Source organism: Apteryx mantelli, chromosome 21 (genome assembly GCF_036417845.1).
Source record: "Apteryx mantelli isolate bAptMan1 chromosome 21, bAptMan1.hap1, whole genome shotgun sequence".
Classification (NCBI taxonomy): domain Eukaryota; kingdom Metazoa; phylum Chordata; class Aves; order Apterygiformes; family Apterygidae; genus Apteryx; species Apteryx mantelli.
Genome location: NC_089998.1, coordinates 11,907,600 through 11,926,122, shown reverse-complemented (window position 1 = coordinate 11,926,122; position 18,523 = coordinate 11,907,600). Strand labels below are relative to the sequence as shown.

The 18,523-nt window shown below is 51.3% G+C and overlaps 1 protein-coding gene across 4 annotated transcripts in view; it reads left to right on the top strand.

Moving 5' to 3' along the window:
* FKBP15 (FKBP prolyl isomerase family member 15) overlaps positions 1–13,305 on the top strand; it is a 28,568-nt gene extending 15,263 nt beyond the window's left edge. For 2 of the 4 annotated variants that reach the window (XM_067308815.1, XM_067308812.1), the window contains 12 exons: positions 322–416; positions 898–1,000; positions 4,671–4,842; positions 6,169–6,305; positions 6,631–6,786; positions 7,459–7,611; positions 7,981–8,073; positions 8,500–8,610; positions 9,144–9,251; positions 9,459–10,231; positions 10,752–10,842; positions 11,366–13,305. In XM_067308815.1, the coding sequence (XP_067164916.1) occupies positions 322–416; positions 898–1,000; positions 4,671–4,842; positions 6,169–6,305; positions 6,631–6,786; positions 7,459–7,611; positions 7,981–8,073; positions 8,500–8,610; positions 9,144–9,251; positions 9,459–10,231; positions 10,752–10,842; positions 11,366–11,440 (2,067 nt within the window). In that variant the 3' untranslated portion in view covers positions 11,441–13,305. The remainder of the gene's footprint in view (positions 1–321; positions 417–897; positions 1,001–4,670; positions 4,843–6,168; positions 6,306–6,630; positions 6,787–7,458; positions 7,612–7,980; positions 8,074–8,499; positions 8,611–9,143; positions 9,252–9,458; positions 10,232–10,751; positions 10,843–11,365) is intronic. The other 2 variants (XM_067308813.1, XM_067308816.1) reach the window with 2 other exon arrangements.
* The last annotated feature ends 5,218 nt before the right edge of the window (positions 13,306–18,523 follow it).

The following is an 18,523-nucleotide window of genomic DNA, read 5'->3' as shown; positions in this document are numbered from 1 at the left end:
TGGCAGAGTATTCATGTGAAAGAAACTCAATGTCATCTTGAACCAGTATAGACTTACTATCCACAGTATCCTGCAGGAAGGGGTTCAACAGCTGAAGTAGGTGTTGCAAGAACCACCTACTTCTTTTTGTCACCATTTAGCAGTTTCCCTAGGTAGTGAGAAAGTCAACTAGAAGTTAGCATGCCTCCTTCTCATCACATTACCACGGGAGGTGATAGGCCTCACCACCATACTGCATCTGTACAAATAAAAGGGGGCGGCATGGGGTTGGCACTGCTGCAAGGAAGTCTGAGTAAGATCAATATTCATGCTGTGCTTTAGGAGAATGAGAGACTGAAGCAAGAGATATTTGAGAAGAGCAGCCGGATTGAGGAGCAGAATGAGAAGATCAGTGAGTTGATTGAGCGGAATCAGAGGTAAGGAGTGGGAGGGTGCAGCCTGCCTGCATCTGCAGGGGCTGTTTCTAACTGACACACGTTTGGTCAGGCGTAACTATGACTTTTGCTAGCCTTTTGGTAAGGTGGAAGGAACTGTAGGGGATGTGTTCCTAGTTCCAGTGTTTGGTGTATATTTTCATAAGTCTCAGAAGGGGAATAACTTCTTCAAGGAAATAGCAAAGGCCTGTGGATTTCAGGATATCAAAAATCTTGGCTGTATGCTAGGAACACTAGAGCAGTTGCAGAGAGCTGCACGTCTCAACTGATATTATCTATGCTGAACATTGGACACTCCTGTTCCACCCTTTTGAGATCAGTTGCTTTTCAGTGCAGGACATCATGCAGAATTGTCTGGGACTTGTCATTAAGGAAGCTTTAAACTATTGCTTTTTCTGTCTGAGCCTTTCTCTTAAATTCAGGTACTTATGTAAATGCTTACGCCATCTTCCCCTGTTCACAGATATGTTGAACAAAGTAACTTGCTGATGGAGCAGAGGAACCATTCACTGCAGGCAACAAATGAAAACACACAAGCAAGAGTGTTGCATGCAGAACAGGAGAAGGTAAAACCATGGTGACCATGAGCAGAGCCAGAGACCTCTGGCTGTAGCTAGAAAGGGGGCTTGATGTTGCACTAAAGCATGCTGAAGCCTTGTTAGTCAAGGCTTAAGTCAGATCTCTTAAAAGACGCCCATAGTTCTCCACTGATGCTTTTCAGAGCAGTTTGGAATAAACTTTGAATATTTTTATGGTTTTCATGACAAAAGCAGCACAGAGCATATAAATTTAGATCTTTATAGCTTGAATATTTGTAGTTTAACGGGAAGGTGTCTCATTTATTGTTAACCTCATAGGTGTATGGCCAACAAGTTGAGCTATTGCATGTGTCAGCAGGGCTTCATCTGGCTGAAAATGCAAATCGTTTAGTTGCACTGACAATTTCGGAAAAGCCTTATTCCTTCTCTTTAACTGTCATAAAGATTGAGCGTAGCTGTAAGAAAAATGATTTCCTACTACAATTCTTTCATTGCAATTTTTTTGCACTCTTTAAATTGAGAGCTAGTTGTTTCTAGCAATACATTTATTGTGCTTTTGTGAAAGGGTCTATTGGGAAATAGCTTTCAAACCAGTTAAATGCACTTATGCATGGCTTTTTATCCTGTAAAAGTGCACTCATGACAGCGTAGCCCTGTCAGGCTAGCTTTGGGGTCTGTAGTTGCATGGTGTCTTCTGTGTTTTCTCAAGCACTGGCTTTTTAAATTACACCAAGTTCAATCTTGTACTGTGTCCCTCTGCCGTGAGTTCTATATCTGCAATCCAGGTATGAGATGATAAATGCTTGTTCTGCATGAGAACCATGAATTAGTGCACTTGCAAGTGATGGAAACGGCTTCTTTCTAAGGTATGCTAGGAAGTGTTTCTGTAAGCTAAAGAATAGAGCAATAAATGGCTGATACACGTATGCTGGTGCCAGTAGATGGTGAAAGATGGCTGTAGCTTTCCACTGAGAGCCCAGGTCACACTACAGAAATAACTATAATAATGTAGGCTGTGTGAGAGATTCTAATCAGGAATAAGTCAGATTGAAATCATCAATAAAATTCCTTTTAATAAAATTTCTTTCCGTCAGTGAGCACAGCATCCTGCTTATGTGAAAAGTAGCTTGGGGAGGAAGCATCTTCTAGAGGTATAAGATCTGATCTTCAGGAATCTCTTGGGACTCATCTGCAATATGAATTCACTTGATTCAGTAGTCTCTGCCTAGATGATAACACTATTGCATGAACAGACCCCAGACTAGATGAGAAAAGCCGTAACTTGCACTGGAGAACCTTTCCCTAGTTGTGAGAGAGTGCTGACTCCAAATACAAAGTCTGACATTCCTTCCTTTTCCTGTTACCTGAACTAGCTTGCTCTGTGACTGCAATTGCTGAGATAACTGTATGGGAATCTGTCTTTAACTTTGGTAATAGAACCAGGGAAGAGGATTGTAAACTCTTTTATCTGCTCTTTACTTACAAATTGGGAGTCACCATTTATTTTGTGATGTATACCAGGCAGCTGTACCCAGGATCCCTGAGGAGAAGTGTTAATAATTTGCTGCCTTTGGGTTATAGATCTTTGACCCTTGGAGAGCATGTCACAGCTTTAAATCAAGGCTTATGTTCCATAAGGTTGATAATTCCCCACACTTTCCACTGCAGTGAAATGATAGTTAAGTGTAAGAGCTGCAGACTACCAGTCTGCAGCTTGCTGGTCTGTAAAGAGTGTGGTGTACAATGTATCTATGTAAGGATACGCTTAGCTTCTTTCTTTTTAAGCCAGACATCGCTGCTTTTTCTGTCTTTGAGCTTTTGCAGCTCTTGAAATAACTTAAATGTTTCTCTGGCACGTCTCAGGCTCCTGTAATGAAGCACTTAGCTTTTCTGATGATGATTAATGCCTCTGCCTTTCCAGTTGTGTTCTTAACTCTTCCTGTTTCCTGTTGCTGCTTTCTTTTCCTAGCGCATGCTGCCAGTGGATCGGGGCTGGGACCAGGTGAGGCAGTGTGTCTGCTGACTGTGTAGCTAATAGATAATTGTGCCCTAGATAGTCAGCCCAGCTTCCTCTTCAGCTAGCTATAGATACTCATTGGCGTTAGAAGAATTGCCTCAGATCTTGAATTAGCACAGATGTTCAACTTGGAAAAGGACATTAAAACTGGTAGTGTAGCCATTGGCCACTTCCTTCTCGAGGAGCCCTTTGAAAGAACTTTGTCACATCGCTGCTCGTTTCACCTCCCCCATGGGAGAAATAGGATGTGATCATATAATTGTCAGACCAGATAAAGATCACATAAGATTCTTGGAACCTGAAAGCTGGAGGCTGGAGCTGAGCTAGTATAGATTTGAAGCATTCATGGCAGAGACTTAGGTCTATTAAGTTAATGACATAAAATTTCCTTTTTGCTTTTCTTTACGTGCCCTTAAAGACTGAGGCAAGTGTTAAAATAACCTTTAGATGTGACACTGTTTTAAGGGTGCTAGGAGTTGGTGTCTTGAACTACAGTGAGACATTTATGGAAACGTAACAGGAAAACAGATCTGTTTTTAGCCAGGCTCTGTTAAAATGATTCTTAAAATTAATGGTGTAGTATCAGCCCTTGAGGTCAGCACGTATTCATCCTCACTGTAGTTGGAAGGATTTGGCTCACAACTCTTCTCTGCCAGAAGGTGGTGGTCATGGACTGAAGAGACCATATAGAAACTCCAGTTCAGGACAGCTTATCTATTACAGGAACACCTGTTAGGAACCTGAACAGAGGCACAGATATAGAAACTGCATAGGCATTCCCTGCAGCAAGTGAGGCTTCCTGAAGGAAGTAGCTCTAGCTCTGCAGAGCATCCTCTGAAGTCTGTGTGTCCTACACAACAAGATTGGGAAAATGACTTTGTTTGTGTCTTTGTCTTGATGCCTTTAAGCCTCTTTTAATGTGGTGTTTACATGTTGTCTAATAAGCTGTATTAGTTTCTGGTTTTCCATGAGTCACTAACTTAAGCAATACTAAATCTGAACAGGTCAACAAATGTATTGAGAGAAGCATGCTCTAAAATGACTGTCTTGCCATTCGGGCACCTCAAAGTGACTACATGCTGCGTGCTCTGGAGGGAAGGTGCTCCTTTGACTGGAACAAGCCTATATTATCTGTGGCTCTGTAAGCTTATTAAGGATAGTTAGGTCTGGGAGCCCAGGCTCTTACCTGGTTAGATATTCTTATAGCCTGAAAACTCTAAACAGAGCCACCAATCACCAGTACTAGTCTTGAAAACATGTTTAAACTCTGCGGGAAAACGCACTGAGGTGAGCTGATGTGGTGATGACTGTTGGTAGCCTTGTGCAATTTTCTAGTCAGTCTGGACAGGTTACTGCCAAGTGACTCTCAGTAGTGTGGCACAAAGTTATCATTACCTCCTCAGTTTGGAAATGCCTCTGAGGTCCTGGATCCCAGCACATAGGTCTGCAAGACCTGCCTGAGCTCCATTTGCACTGAGGTGTGGGGCAAAGTTATCTCTGACAGAACAGTTGTCAGGAGGGGGTGGCTGGTCTGTCGTCTCATTCATGGAAGTAAGCGTAGACTCTAGGTCTCTAGTACCTCATTGGTTCCACCTGTGAGAACAATTTTTGGCACCTTCTTGAACCCACATATCTTGCTGTTCCCTTTTTTCCCCTTCCCTGCTCCCTTCTGTGATGCAGGCCAAAGTTGCAGAGGAGCTAGCGACTGCCACGGCACAGGTTTCCCAGCTGCAGCTGGAGTTGACTGCCCACCAGAAGAAGGAAATGGACCTGCGGAAACAGCTATCTGCCGCCCTGCAGGAGGCAGAGCGACATGAGATGCAGCTCAACAAACTGCAAGGACAGTTAGCAGGTAAGAGCTGTGTTGTGCAGCGAGGATTAACTTCCTCGTTTAGTCCACTGGTTTGTTGACCAACGTCGGCTATGCCGGAAACTTTTCCAGTGGCCAGTTTCCATTGCCGTGAAGCCTTGCAGGTTACTCCAGTGTGTCTCAACAGAACTTTCTTCAAAACTAATGAAAGAACGCCACGCAGTACGCTACAAAGCTATTGCAGTTGTTACGGTAGGGTGGTACAGATGCCAAAGTCTTATGTGGGTTAAAAGAACAGAGTGTCTGACTAAGGCAGTCTCTGAAGCATGACAGTGGAGCCGGCAGAAGTATCACTGCGTATTTGCCCTGTTCTAATGCTCCTCTGCAGGCATGAGTCATGAGGCGCGTTGGAAACCCGACGCTGGGCTTGGTGATCAAAGTGATCAGTCAAAAATTAGTTCTCTCGGTATACTACTGCTATGCAGTTTGTTTCCTTGTTTTAATGGGTAAAGTGCCTTTTTTTTTTTTTTTCTTTCTTATTTGGAGGAGCCCACAGGGTTTGGGGCTCAGAGTTCTTTGCCAGGGCTCCCCCAAGAGGTATCATTTCTATGCTTTCTCTTTTTCTTCTCCCTTTAGCTTGTGGTTCTGATCACACTCCTTCCATGTCCACCAGTAGTGCTCTGTGATGTCTTGGCCTGCACTGGATGCTTTGGACATGCAGTTTATGGAAAGAAGCTGATTCCTTCTTTGGCATTAGATGGGGGAGCAGGGAATAATCCTAGTAGATATTTCAGTGGCTCACTGTGGACTCTTCCAGAGTTGACAGGCTCCTGGCTTGTTTGGCTTTTCTCACATTTCTCTGTGATGAGCTTTCTTCCTTCTAGGCGCAACGTGTCTTGATCACACGTTTTGTCAAAATAGCTGATTATAGGTATGAAATTTGAGGTTTCGTGACATGCATTTGCTGCAGTTAAACTGCAAGGGTGTCAAGAAAAGATGTTGATCCCTTGAGATGTCTGAGGGGTGTGCGCATCTGTGTTATCACTAACAGGAAAATGAACAGAATCATTTTGTCGCAGGGATGCCTTTTGTAGAAGCAAGGTCTTGCTCTTGCTGAGAGAGCTAACCTTTTATAGAGGAGCCAGAGGTATTTGCTAGTGGTTGAAAAGTTTAGGTGGAGGCTGAGGTGTAAGTGTGCCCGTTTCATGGAAGAAACTCTTGACAAACTCCTGTTTCCCACTGCAGATGCTAACCCAGTGCAAAAAGCACTGTTCCATTCTTTCCGCCTCCCTCCCTCCCCCCTCGCCCCAAAATGTACTAAGCTGAAACATGTAGTGCTGAGATCCACAGTAAGGTGTATTCTTGCAGAGCTCCAAGAAGCCTCAGAAGATACTCAGACTAGATTCAAAGCTGAGAAGCAGAGCCGCAAGCACCTGGACATGAAGATTACAGCATTGGAAGAAGAGCTAACAGATCTAAAAGTAGAAAAGGAGACCCTTGAAAGGGTACGTTCAGCTCTAGCATTGCAGAGAGACCCAGAATTTGAGCTGTTTACTAAAACTTACCTGCATGTTTACATGCAAGAATGTTGGGTTAAGGTGACTCTTGACCCAATCACAAGCAAGGATCACCATGCTGGTGGATCCTTTGTGCTTATGTGACTTTTGAATGCCTTACCTAGTAATAGGTTAACCTTCCTACCTATAAAGTAAGTCTCAGCTTGACTTTAAATTGATAAGATTCCCTCCTCAAAGAACAACTTTGTCCAAGAGGAAGACAAGCTACTTTGGTGCAGTCTGGCCTATGCTTAAGTCCTGTTCTGTATTTCAGAACCTTGCAGAGAGGAAGAAGAAATCCCTTACAGAGAGAGCTCAAGCAGAAGAAGAGATGGAAGAGATGCGCAAATCGTATCAGCAGGAACTAGACAAGCTTCGACAGTTGCTGAAAAAGGCACGGACTTCAACTGACCAGGCAGCAGCAGAGCAGGTGAGGAGGCATGGAAGTTTCTCCAGCAAGTGTCTGGAAGACATGTAGGAATTTACAGGTAGGAAATGAGCATGAAAACTGCTCGGGTAGTAAAAGAATGGAAATGGTATCTTTGTGCTTTTAGGGGGTAATTTTCACACGGGGTTCACTTCTTCTCTGTTGTCCATCTAAAATATCTTTGCTGGTGTTTATTGGCCCTGCCTCTGACTCCAGGGTTTATACAGATGTCTCTATAAAGAAGCGCATGGCTTGGTTTGGCCAGAAGGCTGCAGAGTTCTGGATGCAGCATTGATGCAGACTGGCATGCCATATCAAACTGACTGTGTTAAAGAGAATGTTAAACCAAGGGAAGGAGCCGAACTGAATTCGGTTTGTAGCAGAGAGAAGTACGTAGGACTGCTGCTGAGTGACGGGACTGCCTAGAAATGAGCCAAGAGGGCTGAAGTCTGAGCCAAACCTTCAAGCTAGCCTGCAGGGTTGTGGCCAGAATTGACCTCTGAGAGGTGTGGGCAGGAATACATGACCACTGCTATCTGCATGTTGGTATTCCAGCCTAGGGCAGGACGTGTTGCTTTTCTACCACTTGTCAGGCCCTAAGCTTTCAACAACTTGTTGTAGAATACAAATCAAATGTGCATTTGTTCCTAATGACTTCTCTTACATGATGGGCAGCTGTCACTCATCCAGGCAGAGCTGGAATCCCAGTGGGAAGCCAAATGTGAACGTACGCTGGCCTCTGCCAAGGAGCAACATGTTAGGCAGTACCAGGAGGTGTGTGAGCAAAGGGATTCTCTGCAAGAGAAGGTGTCCCAGCTGGAAGAGAAGGTAAAGAGCTGTTCCTCACTGTTGAAATGTGATGCCAAATAACCAGTAACTGTAACCAGCGATTCCCTGCCACCTGGTTGTGGTTTGTCTTTCAGTTTCCATTCAAACTGTTTTGGAGTTTGAACTTGTTGGTGGGATGTGTCTGTACTTGTTTCTGCTACTCTGGCTTGGTTGAGTAGTAAGTTTGTTACTGAAGCTCTGAATGAGGTAGAGCCAAAAAGATGTCAGTCTCGGACTAAAGCAACAGTTAGTCTCTTCTGCTAACCTGTGCTGTTCTATTTGAGTGACTGTTCTTGAGCAGAAGTAGTCTTGAACTGGGTGATACTGAAAAGGGCTGTAAACTGATGGGTTTCAGTTCTTATCTTTCAGCTTGTGACTCTAAAACATTCGAAAAAAGAGGAGGAGCAGAAACTGTCCGAGTTGCAGCAACGTTTGGAGCACCTAGAGCCTATCAAAGAGAAGGTAAAGCAGCTGAATATGACCTGGTGTGCAGTAATCACTAGCCCCAGGCCACCATGTCCATAACAAGAGCATGAGTGCCTTGTTGGAAGGAAAGAATTTCGCAATGCTTCCAGCAAACCAGAGCAGGCCCAATGATGAGACCCAGCCCTCCTTTCACTGGGAGCTCAATAATGCCATGCCCATTCTTGGTGTTACGTGAGCTGGAAAAGTTCGTGACATGGTTGTGAGTCACCAAGGATTTTGCTTGGTTGGATCTCTTCATTTTGGTGCTGTTGAGTCTTTTGCAGCTCTCTGAAGTCCTGCCTGAAGCTACGCTAAGCAGTTTTGCACCTTGCTAAAACAGAGTTTACAGCTAACCATTCTGGTGCAAGGTTAATTGTGGTCCTGTCTGTGAAGCTGCTCTAACTTTAAATTTCTCCTTGGCAGTATTCGGCCTTGCAGTCTGATATCGTGATGCTGAAGGCTGGCTATGAAGAACGCATACAAGAGCTGGTGAAGAATCAGGACAGATCTCCACCTGCAGACTTCGTAGAAGAAGTGAGCTTGGCTAGCAAGTATTTCTCCTTACTAGGCAGATATGTTCTCTCTGTTTAGCTTAAATTATTTCTCTACTGAGGAGAAATTTAAAAAAAGGAAAAGAGAACATTTGTCCTTATCCCTTGGGTTTTTTTCCCCCCATGGAAGCACTGGGTATCATATGATATGTTTCTAGTAGCAGGGAGTAAAGGATGTGATTCTTAATTCTAGCTGCCCACTCTGTTGCTTGATCTTTAGTATAAAACTTAAGATTTAAGACTTGATTTAAGACTTTAAAGAATGATGGAAAATTTAATGGCAACCTGCCTCAATTTAGAGAGATGGCTTTGGTGTGTGTATAATGTATCAGAATCTAAACAACATGACTATTCTACTTCAGTACTGGAATTTCTAATGTGAAGAATGAATTCTTTGAAACCAAATGTGTTTTGCTGGGTTTATTGTTCCCTCGCCTGTGGGAGTATCTGATTTCTTTGGGTCCAGTGCTTCACAAGTTAGTGAGACATGTCTTTTTCTTTCTATTACTCTTCCAGGTAAAGAAGATCATGAATGGCGTGTTTCAATCTCTTCGTGGTGAATTTGAACTGGAAGAGACGTACAGTGGCAGGACGGTTCTGGGTGTTGTCATGAACACTATTAAGGTACAACTGAGATATTTACAAGGTGATAAATGTGAAAGAAGGAGGCTTGGGCTAAAAGCACCAATTCATATTGTGAGTCTGAAATAACTGTTAAGGAGAAGTCTGTCATGGGTGGCAAAGCAACCCAACAGTGGGAGAAGATACAGGGATCTGCAGTAGTTCATCTAGGGTATAACCTACGTTCTCTCTACTCAATTTTTTTTTTAGACTGTAACACTGCAGCTACTCCATAGGCAGCAAGAGAGACAAGAGCATGACAGTAAAGCGGAGGAGTCTGAAACAGGAGCAGGGAAACAGGAGGAATCACTTGGAGTGAAGGAGGACCATGGAGAGCCCATACAGCATAGCCCAGCACAGAGCGCTACGTGCCCAGCTGATCCTGGGGATGTGACCACAGGCTCCACAGTGTCTGACCAGGAAGGAGAGTCTGCTGCTCTGGTTGCCAGGCCAAGAACTCCTGAGGAGAAACAGGCCACACAAAGCAGTGGAGTGTCAGAAGAGGAGAAGGCCCTGGGGGTTCATGGGGAACATACTTCCTCAGGATCTGAATCCTGTCCGAATCCTGATAAGGGGCTGGTGCTTGCAGGACAGCCTGTTCCACGTGTGGATGAGGACTTTGTTTTAGCTGAGCAAAAGGAGGAGAGCAGTTCCATCGGGATAGCTGAGAATGGATGCAGTCTCCCAGGAGTATGTTTGCAGGCAGAAGCTGGAGAAGCTTCTGTTCTAGAAACAAAGCCAAGAGAAGTGGATGTGGCCGTGCTTCCAGAAAAGCGAGCTGCGGAGAAGGCAGAGGAGCTTGTGGGAGGTTTGGAGCCCCCTTCCTTAATTAGTGAGGGAGGGAACTGTACAGGCACCTCCGATGGGGATAGCTCTGAGGAGCCTGCTTCAGTATCCAATGCAGAAGAGAAAAGTTCAGCTATTATCGGAGAAACCCCAGGACACCAGGAACTGCGCTCCAGCCCCAGGCAGAAGGATTCCAGGTAAGCTAGGATTGCTGGGGTAGCCACTGTCTCGTTTTCCTGTGGATTGCTCAGGCCAGCACAGCAGCGTGCCTGGAGGTGCAGCCCACCAGTGGCTGGTACAGCTACGCTGTTAGTGCGGGACAGCACGCGCAGCAGGGCTGAGCAGCTGTCCGGGTGCTGCTAATCCCGGACGGCACAAGCCAGGCTGCCGATGGAGTCCGGGCCATCTGGGACGGGCTCTGCTGGGAAGGCAGGTGCAGAACGGAGCATCTGGATGGAGGCAGTGTTGCTCTTGTCTCTTGCAAACGGCTCCTAGCTGAGCGTGGAGGGGAGTGTGCAGTTTCTCTGGGATCTGCGTTGTTGATGGCTGCCGGGGCACTCGGTGCACTACTCCGCACTGGTGAATAGTACCTGTCTTAAAACACTAAGCTGAATTTGCTTGAGTGATGAGGCTTGCACCTTTCTTAATATAACATGTAAAAGGAAACCAAGATCCCATCAGCAGCAGGTGAACTGCTAATGCATTATGTTCTTCTAGCCTTTTCGAGGATGACAACTTCTTTAAAACAGCATCTCATAAACCAGTGAAGCCTCGAGTTCCATCTGAGGAGGAGGATGAGGAGGAAGTGGTAAATGTTTTTGTCTTTCCATTCCTGCTAAACCGCTCCAGGCGTTAACCTGTAGTTTCTCTGTGAAATCCCTTCCATGGCAGTGGGAATTGACTGACCCCTGGTAACTGGGCTAAGAGCTTCCCAGACACTCTGTTTTAAATTCACGATACCTAGGACTGTTTCTTGTTGAACTTGGAGCTGCACGGGATATGATAGTGACAGCAAACTCATGCTGACATAGTTAGTAAGATTGCCCATGTTAATTCAAGTATCATAAAGCTGTAGAGCTTTCCGTTGTGGCTCTAATCTTACAAGAACCTCAGAGGGTTGTTAGTGTCCTGTCCCTCTCCTATCCCTTTTAGTCTTTAAGCATCTCTCAAATTAAGACGTAATGTGAAAAACACAAAATTATCAGTAGTGAGGTTTCTTGATATAATCTCCCAATAGTTGATGGAGATTTCGGAGCCTCTGAGTTGTATAGGAATTGCTAAATACCGGGAAACTGTTAAGACTGACAGTTTCCCTCTGATTCCCCTTCCAGAGCATGAAGGGGCGCCCCCCTCCAGCTCCTCTCTTTGGTGACGACGATGATGATGATCTGGACTGGCTGGGATGAAGAGCTCTGGCAAGCCTGTGAGCCATCGCCTTTGGGTATGGCCTCCTCGTGTGCACTTGGCACTTTCGAGCTGCCTATATGGGATAGTTGTGAACAACCAGGGACTTTCTTGTATTGCGGGCTGATGGGGTCTGAGAGCAAGTGGCTCTTTTTGCACTCTTGAACACTTGGACCCATCTTTCTGACCTGACAAACATGCACAGAGGTTGGGCCTAGCTGGAGGAACTGGCCAGTCTTACTGCATGTTTGTATTGCTGTCCTACTTATGTGAACCCTTGATTCATTAATCTGGAACTTTATGCAAATATGAACTTTGTAAAGTGTTTCAGAAGAACAAGTTGGGCAGAACCTTGCGTTAGGTTATGATTTTAAAAACCAGACTAAAATCTCTCCTCCTTCCCCAGTGAGGATCTCTTTGGAATATTTCTGTTAGTCCCAAGAGGTGGCTCCCAGGAGCTCTCACCGCCTCATCACCATGTGCTTAGCAATGGAGGTGAGCGATTCAGCCAAGAGACCCAGGGAAGGTGCGTTTCATGAGCCACAGGGGCTGCACAGGTGGCTTTTGGAAACCCCAGGGGGCTGAGGCAGTTCAGGCTGGACCTGCTGAATGTTCAGAGCTGCAGCACGCGTGGTGCTTTCTGACCCAAGGCCTGCTTGGCGGAGGTGCCCTTTAGCAGTACCAGCAGCAGGGGCTCTGTTGGACCACTGCTTCAAGCACAGATGTAGCATCTAGTAATTGCTGTTTGGAGAAGCCAAATCCCCACCCCTGTTTTACAGAGCAGCCTGAGGCTCACCCGGGCCTCATGGAAGCGACTCGCTGCGCAGACTGTGTTATACTCTCCTTTTCTCACTCTGTTCGCAGGCAGAGATGAGATCTTTTTCTGGGTTATGTTTCATTGGCAGAGGAAGCCCCTCACTAGCAGCAATACAGACATGTTGATGTGCTCCTTGTCTAGAGAGAGTTACTGAAGGCAGCCAAGCCTCTCTCCTGTGCCTTTTTCTCTGCTGCTGCTGCTGCTGCTTAAAGTGTCATGATCGTGGCACGAGGTAAAAATACCAAATGGTGGTTGCACAAAGGCCAGGTTAGGTTATAGCATGTGCCAGGTAACCAAGGGTTTGGGATGTAACTTCTCAGTCTAAGTGGAGCAAAAGAGGAAAGCAATGAGAATAGACAACTGGGCAAACAAGTTTAATCTCTGGCACTCTTAGTTCTAGGCTCACCTGCACTAACACAACTAGAAAGCGTAAGTGGTTCTTAGTGTCTTTTAAAAACAAGCAGAAAAAACTTTCTCCTTAATAAAATGAAAGTTCTTAAAATAGTTCCACTGCCGTTTAAGTCCTACAACTGGTTTCCTCATCTCTGAACTGAACTTGATCTTGTCCTCCTAGGTGCAATTTCTTGGAAGAAAACAAAAACACTGGGCATTCCTGCACTTAAAATGTATCAGTGCGCCAGGTCCCTGCCCCTGCTTTGCCCTCTGTGTGATAAATTGCCAAATGCAGCTAAAATTGTGGATGAGACCAAAGCCTGTGAACTAGCCAACCTGCTCACGTGCAAATGCTTGTGTTGTAGGGTGAACGGTGCTGGGGGGTTTCCTTGAGAGCAGCTCCGCAAGTCAAAGTATTGAATAATTATTCAGTGCTGAATGATAGTATGTGAAACCCAGATCTTCTGTGGGTCCCCCTCCTTGTGATGGTCTGAGTGTGGATACCCTGAAGTGGCCTTTGGAACCCTTGTCTGTGGTAACGTCTTGGGGGAGGTAGTTACTAATATTAACAAATTCCACTTCTTGTTTCCAATTACAGATAGACAACCTGACCAATTTGCATTTCACTTCTTGAAAAATAAAGTGCAATTAAACCTGTAGCTTTTGTTGTTGATTTTTGCATGGCCTTTGAAATCTAACTTAGCTCTGCTTCCTTTTGATCTAGAAACTCTACGTGGGGGGAGAGCTTTTGCTGTTAAACCCCTCTCCTGGGAAAGGAGAGAAGGTCCCTTCAGGCTGTGGCTGTCATGTCCCAGTGGGTGCAAGGGCCCGGCCCTGTGTTCGTGGGAGAAGTACGAAACAGAATTACGACGCAGGCACAGATCACCTGCCTGATTCTCCACCAGGCTGTAGGGGAAGGACTTGCAGCAGCCTGCTCTCTCCAGGGGTGACTCTGTGGGTGTCTGCACAGGAGTAGGCAGCTGCGGAGGAAAGTAGACTGTAGCTAATGGAAACCCTCCTGGGCAGGGACTGGAGTGCAGGTTTGAAACTTGTTCCTCTGCATGTACAGCAGGTAGCGCAATGGATGCCTGCCGTGAAACCTCCCTGTACCCTAGCCTATAGCTTCTAGGATTTTTGTGGCTAAAGCTCAGTAGCTAAAACTAAACCATTTCTCTCCTCTGCACATGCTCCTGGGGGCAGGAGGGGGGAACAGGAGAAGCCTCTGTGCTCCCTATGGAGGCAGCAGGCTCTGGGGCTGAAGGCCCCTCGCAGTGATGGACTTGTCTAGGCCAGGCCTGGGGCAGATGCCTTTGTAGGGGGCTGTTTTGGCACCTGGGTGCTAATCCGCAGGCAGGAGGAGGGTGAATCACAGAGGGCACAAGCTGCACAGCAGCGATGCACCCACGAGGGTGCTGCTGGGCGGACGTGGGTCCTCGGCACCCAGTTTCTCCAGGGGCTTGGTGGAGGTGAGGAGCCCCTGCCCTGAGGTTCCCTCCTCCACAACTGCTCCCGTTGGCTGCACTGGCTTCTGTGAGGGAGGCAGCGTGTTGTGATCCTGAACACCTTCGCTGTGAAACCGTCGCTGCCTTGGGTACACGGAAGAACAACAGGAGGAGAGTGCTCCACATCAGCGTCCGTCTTTAATAGGGTTGGAAACTGTCTCATCTCGGGGCTGGCACAGGGATCCCTCCTGCGCCCGTAGCTGCCACGTCCCTCCACCTGTGCGTTACAAACTCACAGCCGCGCTGTGCTCTACGTAGCACAAGGCGAAGGGGCTTTTCCCCTTGTTTTTAAATGTTTCACCCACAGAAAAGCGATGGAGGAAGGACACTTCCCCTCCCCTTTCACCCTGCTGCCTGCTGCAACGGGGGCGGCTGCAAGATTAAAACCGCCGGCGGACAGAGGGGTTCACCTGCCGGCAGCCCTGGGGCAACATGCCAGACATCGGCCCTCTCCCGGTGTGGGGCCGCGGCTGCTGCCCCGCAGGAATGCAGGTGGAGGAGTTTCCCGGAGGAATTTTCCAGCCTCAGGGACCGCAACACCAGGAAGCAGCTCTGTGCTGCGGCTCCCGCCGAGCTGGCACCGGGGGGGTCCGGAGGGCTCCGGGGAAAGTCGTAAACATGATCCGAGCGCAGCCAAACCCCAGGAGGTGAAGGAGAGCGCCGAAATAAGTTAATCTTTAAAGAGTCCGATGCCCGGGGGGTCGCACGTGGAGCGGCCACGGCCGAGCGAGCCGCAGCCCCCCGGGTGCCTGGGCCGCGTCCTGGGCGGCGCTGAGGCCTCCCAGCCCCGTCCCCGCGAGCCTTGCCCAGCGCTGAGGCAGGCCCAGAGCCGGCGCCGGCTCCTTCCCGGGGGCCAAGGTGGATCAGGAGCCCGGTGCAGCCTGGAGGCGATGGCAGGGCGCCGGCAAGGGTGAGGGGAGCCCCTCAGCCCCGTCCCGGCGCCCCCTGCCCCGGTCCCGGCCTACTTGAGGAAGACGAGCAGGAAGAAGGTGGAGACGATGAGGACGAGGATGCCGGCGGCGAAGCCGAGGCGGAGGTTCTCCATGGAGGCGAGGGGCGGCTGCGTGTCCACCAGCAGCCCCCGGCCCGGCAGCCCCAGCACGAAGGCGCCCGGCGCCTCAGGGTCGTGGCGGAGGCCGCACGGCGACACCAGGCCGCTCACGGTGAAGACGGGGGCGCCGGCTGCCTCCGCCGCCACGGCGCGCGCCGAGGCCCGGCCACGGCCCTCTTCCTCCTCCTCCTCCTCCTCCTCGCCCCCGGGCAGCGGGCAGGTGCCGCGGAGGAGGCCCAGGGCCAGCGCGTTCCCTGGGCCGGCAGCCTCGGCGCCGGGGGCCGGTTCGGGCACCAGCGTCACCGTCCTGCAGAAGGGGCAGCTGACGAAGGCAACGGCGGCAGCGCGGCAGACGAGCTTGCGGAGGCAGGCGAGGCAGAGGAAATGGCGGCAGGGCAGCTGCTGGGGCGCCCGGGCCGCCCCGGCCGCCCGGTACGCCTCGTAGCAGATCCCGCACTCCCCGCCGGCCTCCGCCGCTGCCAGGAGGGCCGCCGGCACCCCCGCCGCCATGGCGCTGCTGCCGGCCCGAGTGGAGCCCAACACGGCCGCCCCCGGGCCGCGGCGCAGCCCCATTTGAAGGCCGGGCGGCGGGGAGGGGAGGGCCGAGCGCGGCCGCCCCCCGGCCGAACTTCAGCCCGGCTGCGGGGTGTCGTGCCGGGCGCTGGAGCGTTGCGCCCCTCCTCTGCCGGCCCCGTGCCAGCCGCACGCGCGGCGGGGAGGAGGCTCCGCGGGGCCCCCCCGGCGCTGGCGAAATGCCCGGCGGTGCCAAACTCGGGAGCTGGGCGCCAAAATTCACGGCGGGCGTGTGCCTTGCTGCAGGCTGAACGAAGCAGCAGCCCCTAACGCCTGCCCGTGCGCTGTCCAGAGCATTTGCCGGGTCCCCAGGCGCTTCGCAGACGTTTGCTTCAGCCTTGGCTTCACAAACGCAAGCGGCTTCCAGCCTGCAGGCTTGGGCTGCGGAGACAAGCTTTTCACTTTATTATTATTTTTTTAACTAAGCAGCAATGTTGTTATTGCCCAAATACGGGTGTTTTATTTTAGCACCGGCTCGCCAGGCAAAAGCGCCGTGCCGCGCAACAGAACGGTGACGGCACTGCCACCGTCGTTACGCCCGTTAAAAACAGCCGGCTGCGCCCCGGGCGGGAGCTGGGGTTTGGGAGGGCACCGAGGGCAGGGACGCTTCACATCATTACCCTGCTGTCCGGGAGCGGGTGTTTCCCAGCCTCGGGAATCGCTGGCTGACAGAGGATGCAGGGGACACGCTAAGTAAAAGCCAAGAAGGCCACGGAGGGGCCGGGCATCCCCTGGCCTGAGCCAGCTCAGGGGGTGGCGCGTTGCGGGGGGATCCTGCTGGCACTGCCGAGCGCCGGCGCTGCCGGACCCCGCAGGGAGCTCAGGGAAAGATATCGGGATCTTCCTCAGCCGGGCCTGAGGGAGCCTGGCGTGTTGCGCTTCTCGAAGGCCCGGCGGAGGGGCCCAGGAGCGCCCAGGCTGGGGGCGCAGGGTGCCCGGCCGAGGGCAGCCTCTTCCGGGCGCAAAGCCGGCAGCGCTGGCAAAGACTTGGCCCGACGCCCCGGATGGGCTGGCGGCAGCAGGGCGAGGAGGGGCGGCCGCCCTCGGCTCCCTGCAGCGCCCGCCCGGGGCTTGCTTTTCCCTTCCAGGCGGCAGCGCCGGCGTGGGCGGGTGGCCGGCGCGGGGCTTCCCTGGGCCTCCGGCGCGGGGCTTGTTTACGGGCCGCCGCGGACCTTGCCCCGAGGTCCTGTCACTCATTACCGCTCCCCAGCCCCGAGGGCACGAAGGCAACGGCCCAGCTGGGGCTGGGAGTCCGCCAGCGCCCGGCTGGGACCTCCGCGGCGAACGGGATGGAGCGGGCAGTTTTCCAGCATCCCTGCTGCGTTCGCCTCCCCACCGGGATGCGGCCCGGCGGCAGAGCGGGTCCTGGTGCAGCCAGCAGGACGGGAGCGCTGGTGGAGGACATGGCGGCTCGGGGGAGTCTCCTCCCGCGCCAGATACGCGCTGGGGGCGAGCAGCCGGGCTGGCGGCTCTCGCCCCGTGGTTCAGTCCCCGGCAGCTCGCCGGGGCCCGGGCCCGAGCAGGAGGCTCCCGGCGGGGCTGGGGCGCTTCAGCCACAGACAGGAGAGGACATCTGGGACCTGCTGCCCCTCCTGCTGCGGCGCCGTGCTCTGCCCCTTGGCATCTGGATCCTTCCCTCCGCGCCAGCAGAGGCTCAAGTCCTCCCAGCCAAGGCCAAGGGGGAGAGGGAGCAGGGAGGGGTGCAGATGAGTGAGGCCCCCCGAGAGCCTCCCCGTGTGCATTCGGAGATCCCTGCCGGCGCCGCACCCTGGGCACCAGCTCCCGCCTCCCCTCGCGCCCACCAGACCAGACCCGAGCACCCATATCACCCGCACGTCCCTTCCCAGCGCCAGGAGCTCTGGCCGCCCTCAGCCCCACGCTCTGCAAGGTTCAGCCACGGCCCGGCCTGCTGCGGAAAGCACAAGGCCTAAAGCAGGAGGTGAAACCACCCCACTGGACGGGATCCCTTGAACACGACTCCCACACACACCAGAGCCTGCAGCAAGGGAACATCCTCCGGGCTGCCCTCGGAGAGCTGGGCAAGGGCCACGCAGACCCAGCATGGCTGAGCTCTGCCCCGGCCTGACGGTGCTCCCTCCTCGGGCTCTGCCAGGGCTCTGCTTCCCCCAGGACTAGCTGGTTGGAAACAGCTCCATGCAGCAGCAAACCTTCCACCTCCACGAGGCCACGCACGTGCCCCGTGGCCCGCACAGCTGATCTGCACATGTGCAGCAAATGCGAGCTGAGCGCGGTGGATGCGCCCAAGTTCTCCAGCCAACTGGAAGCTGCTGGCGCTGCTCCGCAGTGAGCAGCTCAAGAGAAAAGTCCAAAATCCCCCAGTTATGCCCAGGCTTGATGTGGGAGAGCAGCAGGGGGTGATGGTGGGACAGCCAGGCACATGGCAGCTCTGCCACTGCTCCGGCAGCCCCAGCGACCAGATCTGAGGCAACAACACCGTGTTCCCCCAGGCTGGACTGTGCGGAAACAAGATCCCAGATGGCCGGGGCCCCGCTCTCCCTGGGCAACTGGGGCAGGCCGCCACTCCGGGGCAGAAGAAGCTGGAGCCCGGCTTTCCGTGCAGCCCCAACTGCCCTCTCTAGACAGAAAAAGGAAGCAAACAATTACCAGCAGAAACCAGCTGCTTTTTAATAGCTTCTCCTGGGGGAAGGGTTGCAATGGGACCAGGCTTATCTCTGCATCTTATACCGCAAGGTCAAGAGAGAAAAGACTTACTGGGGTTGTTACTTAT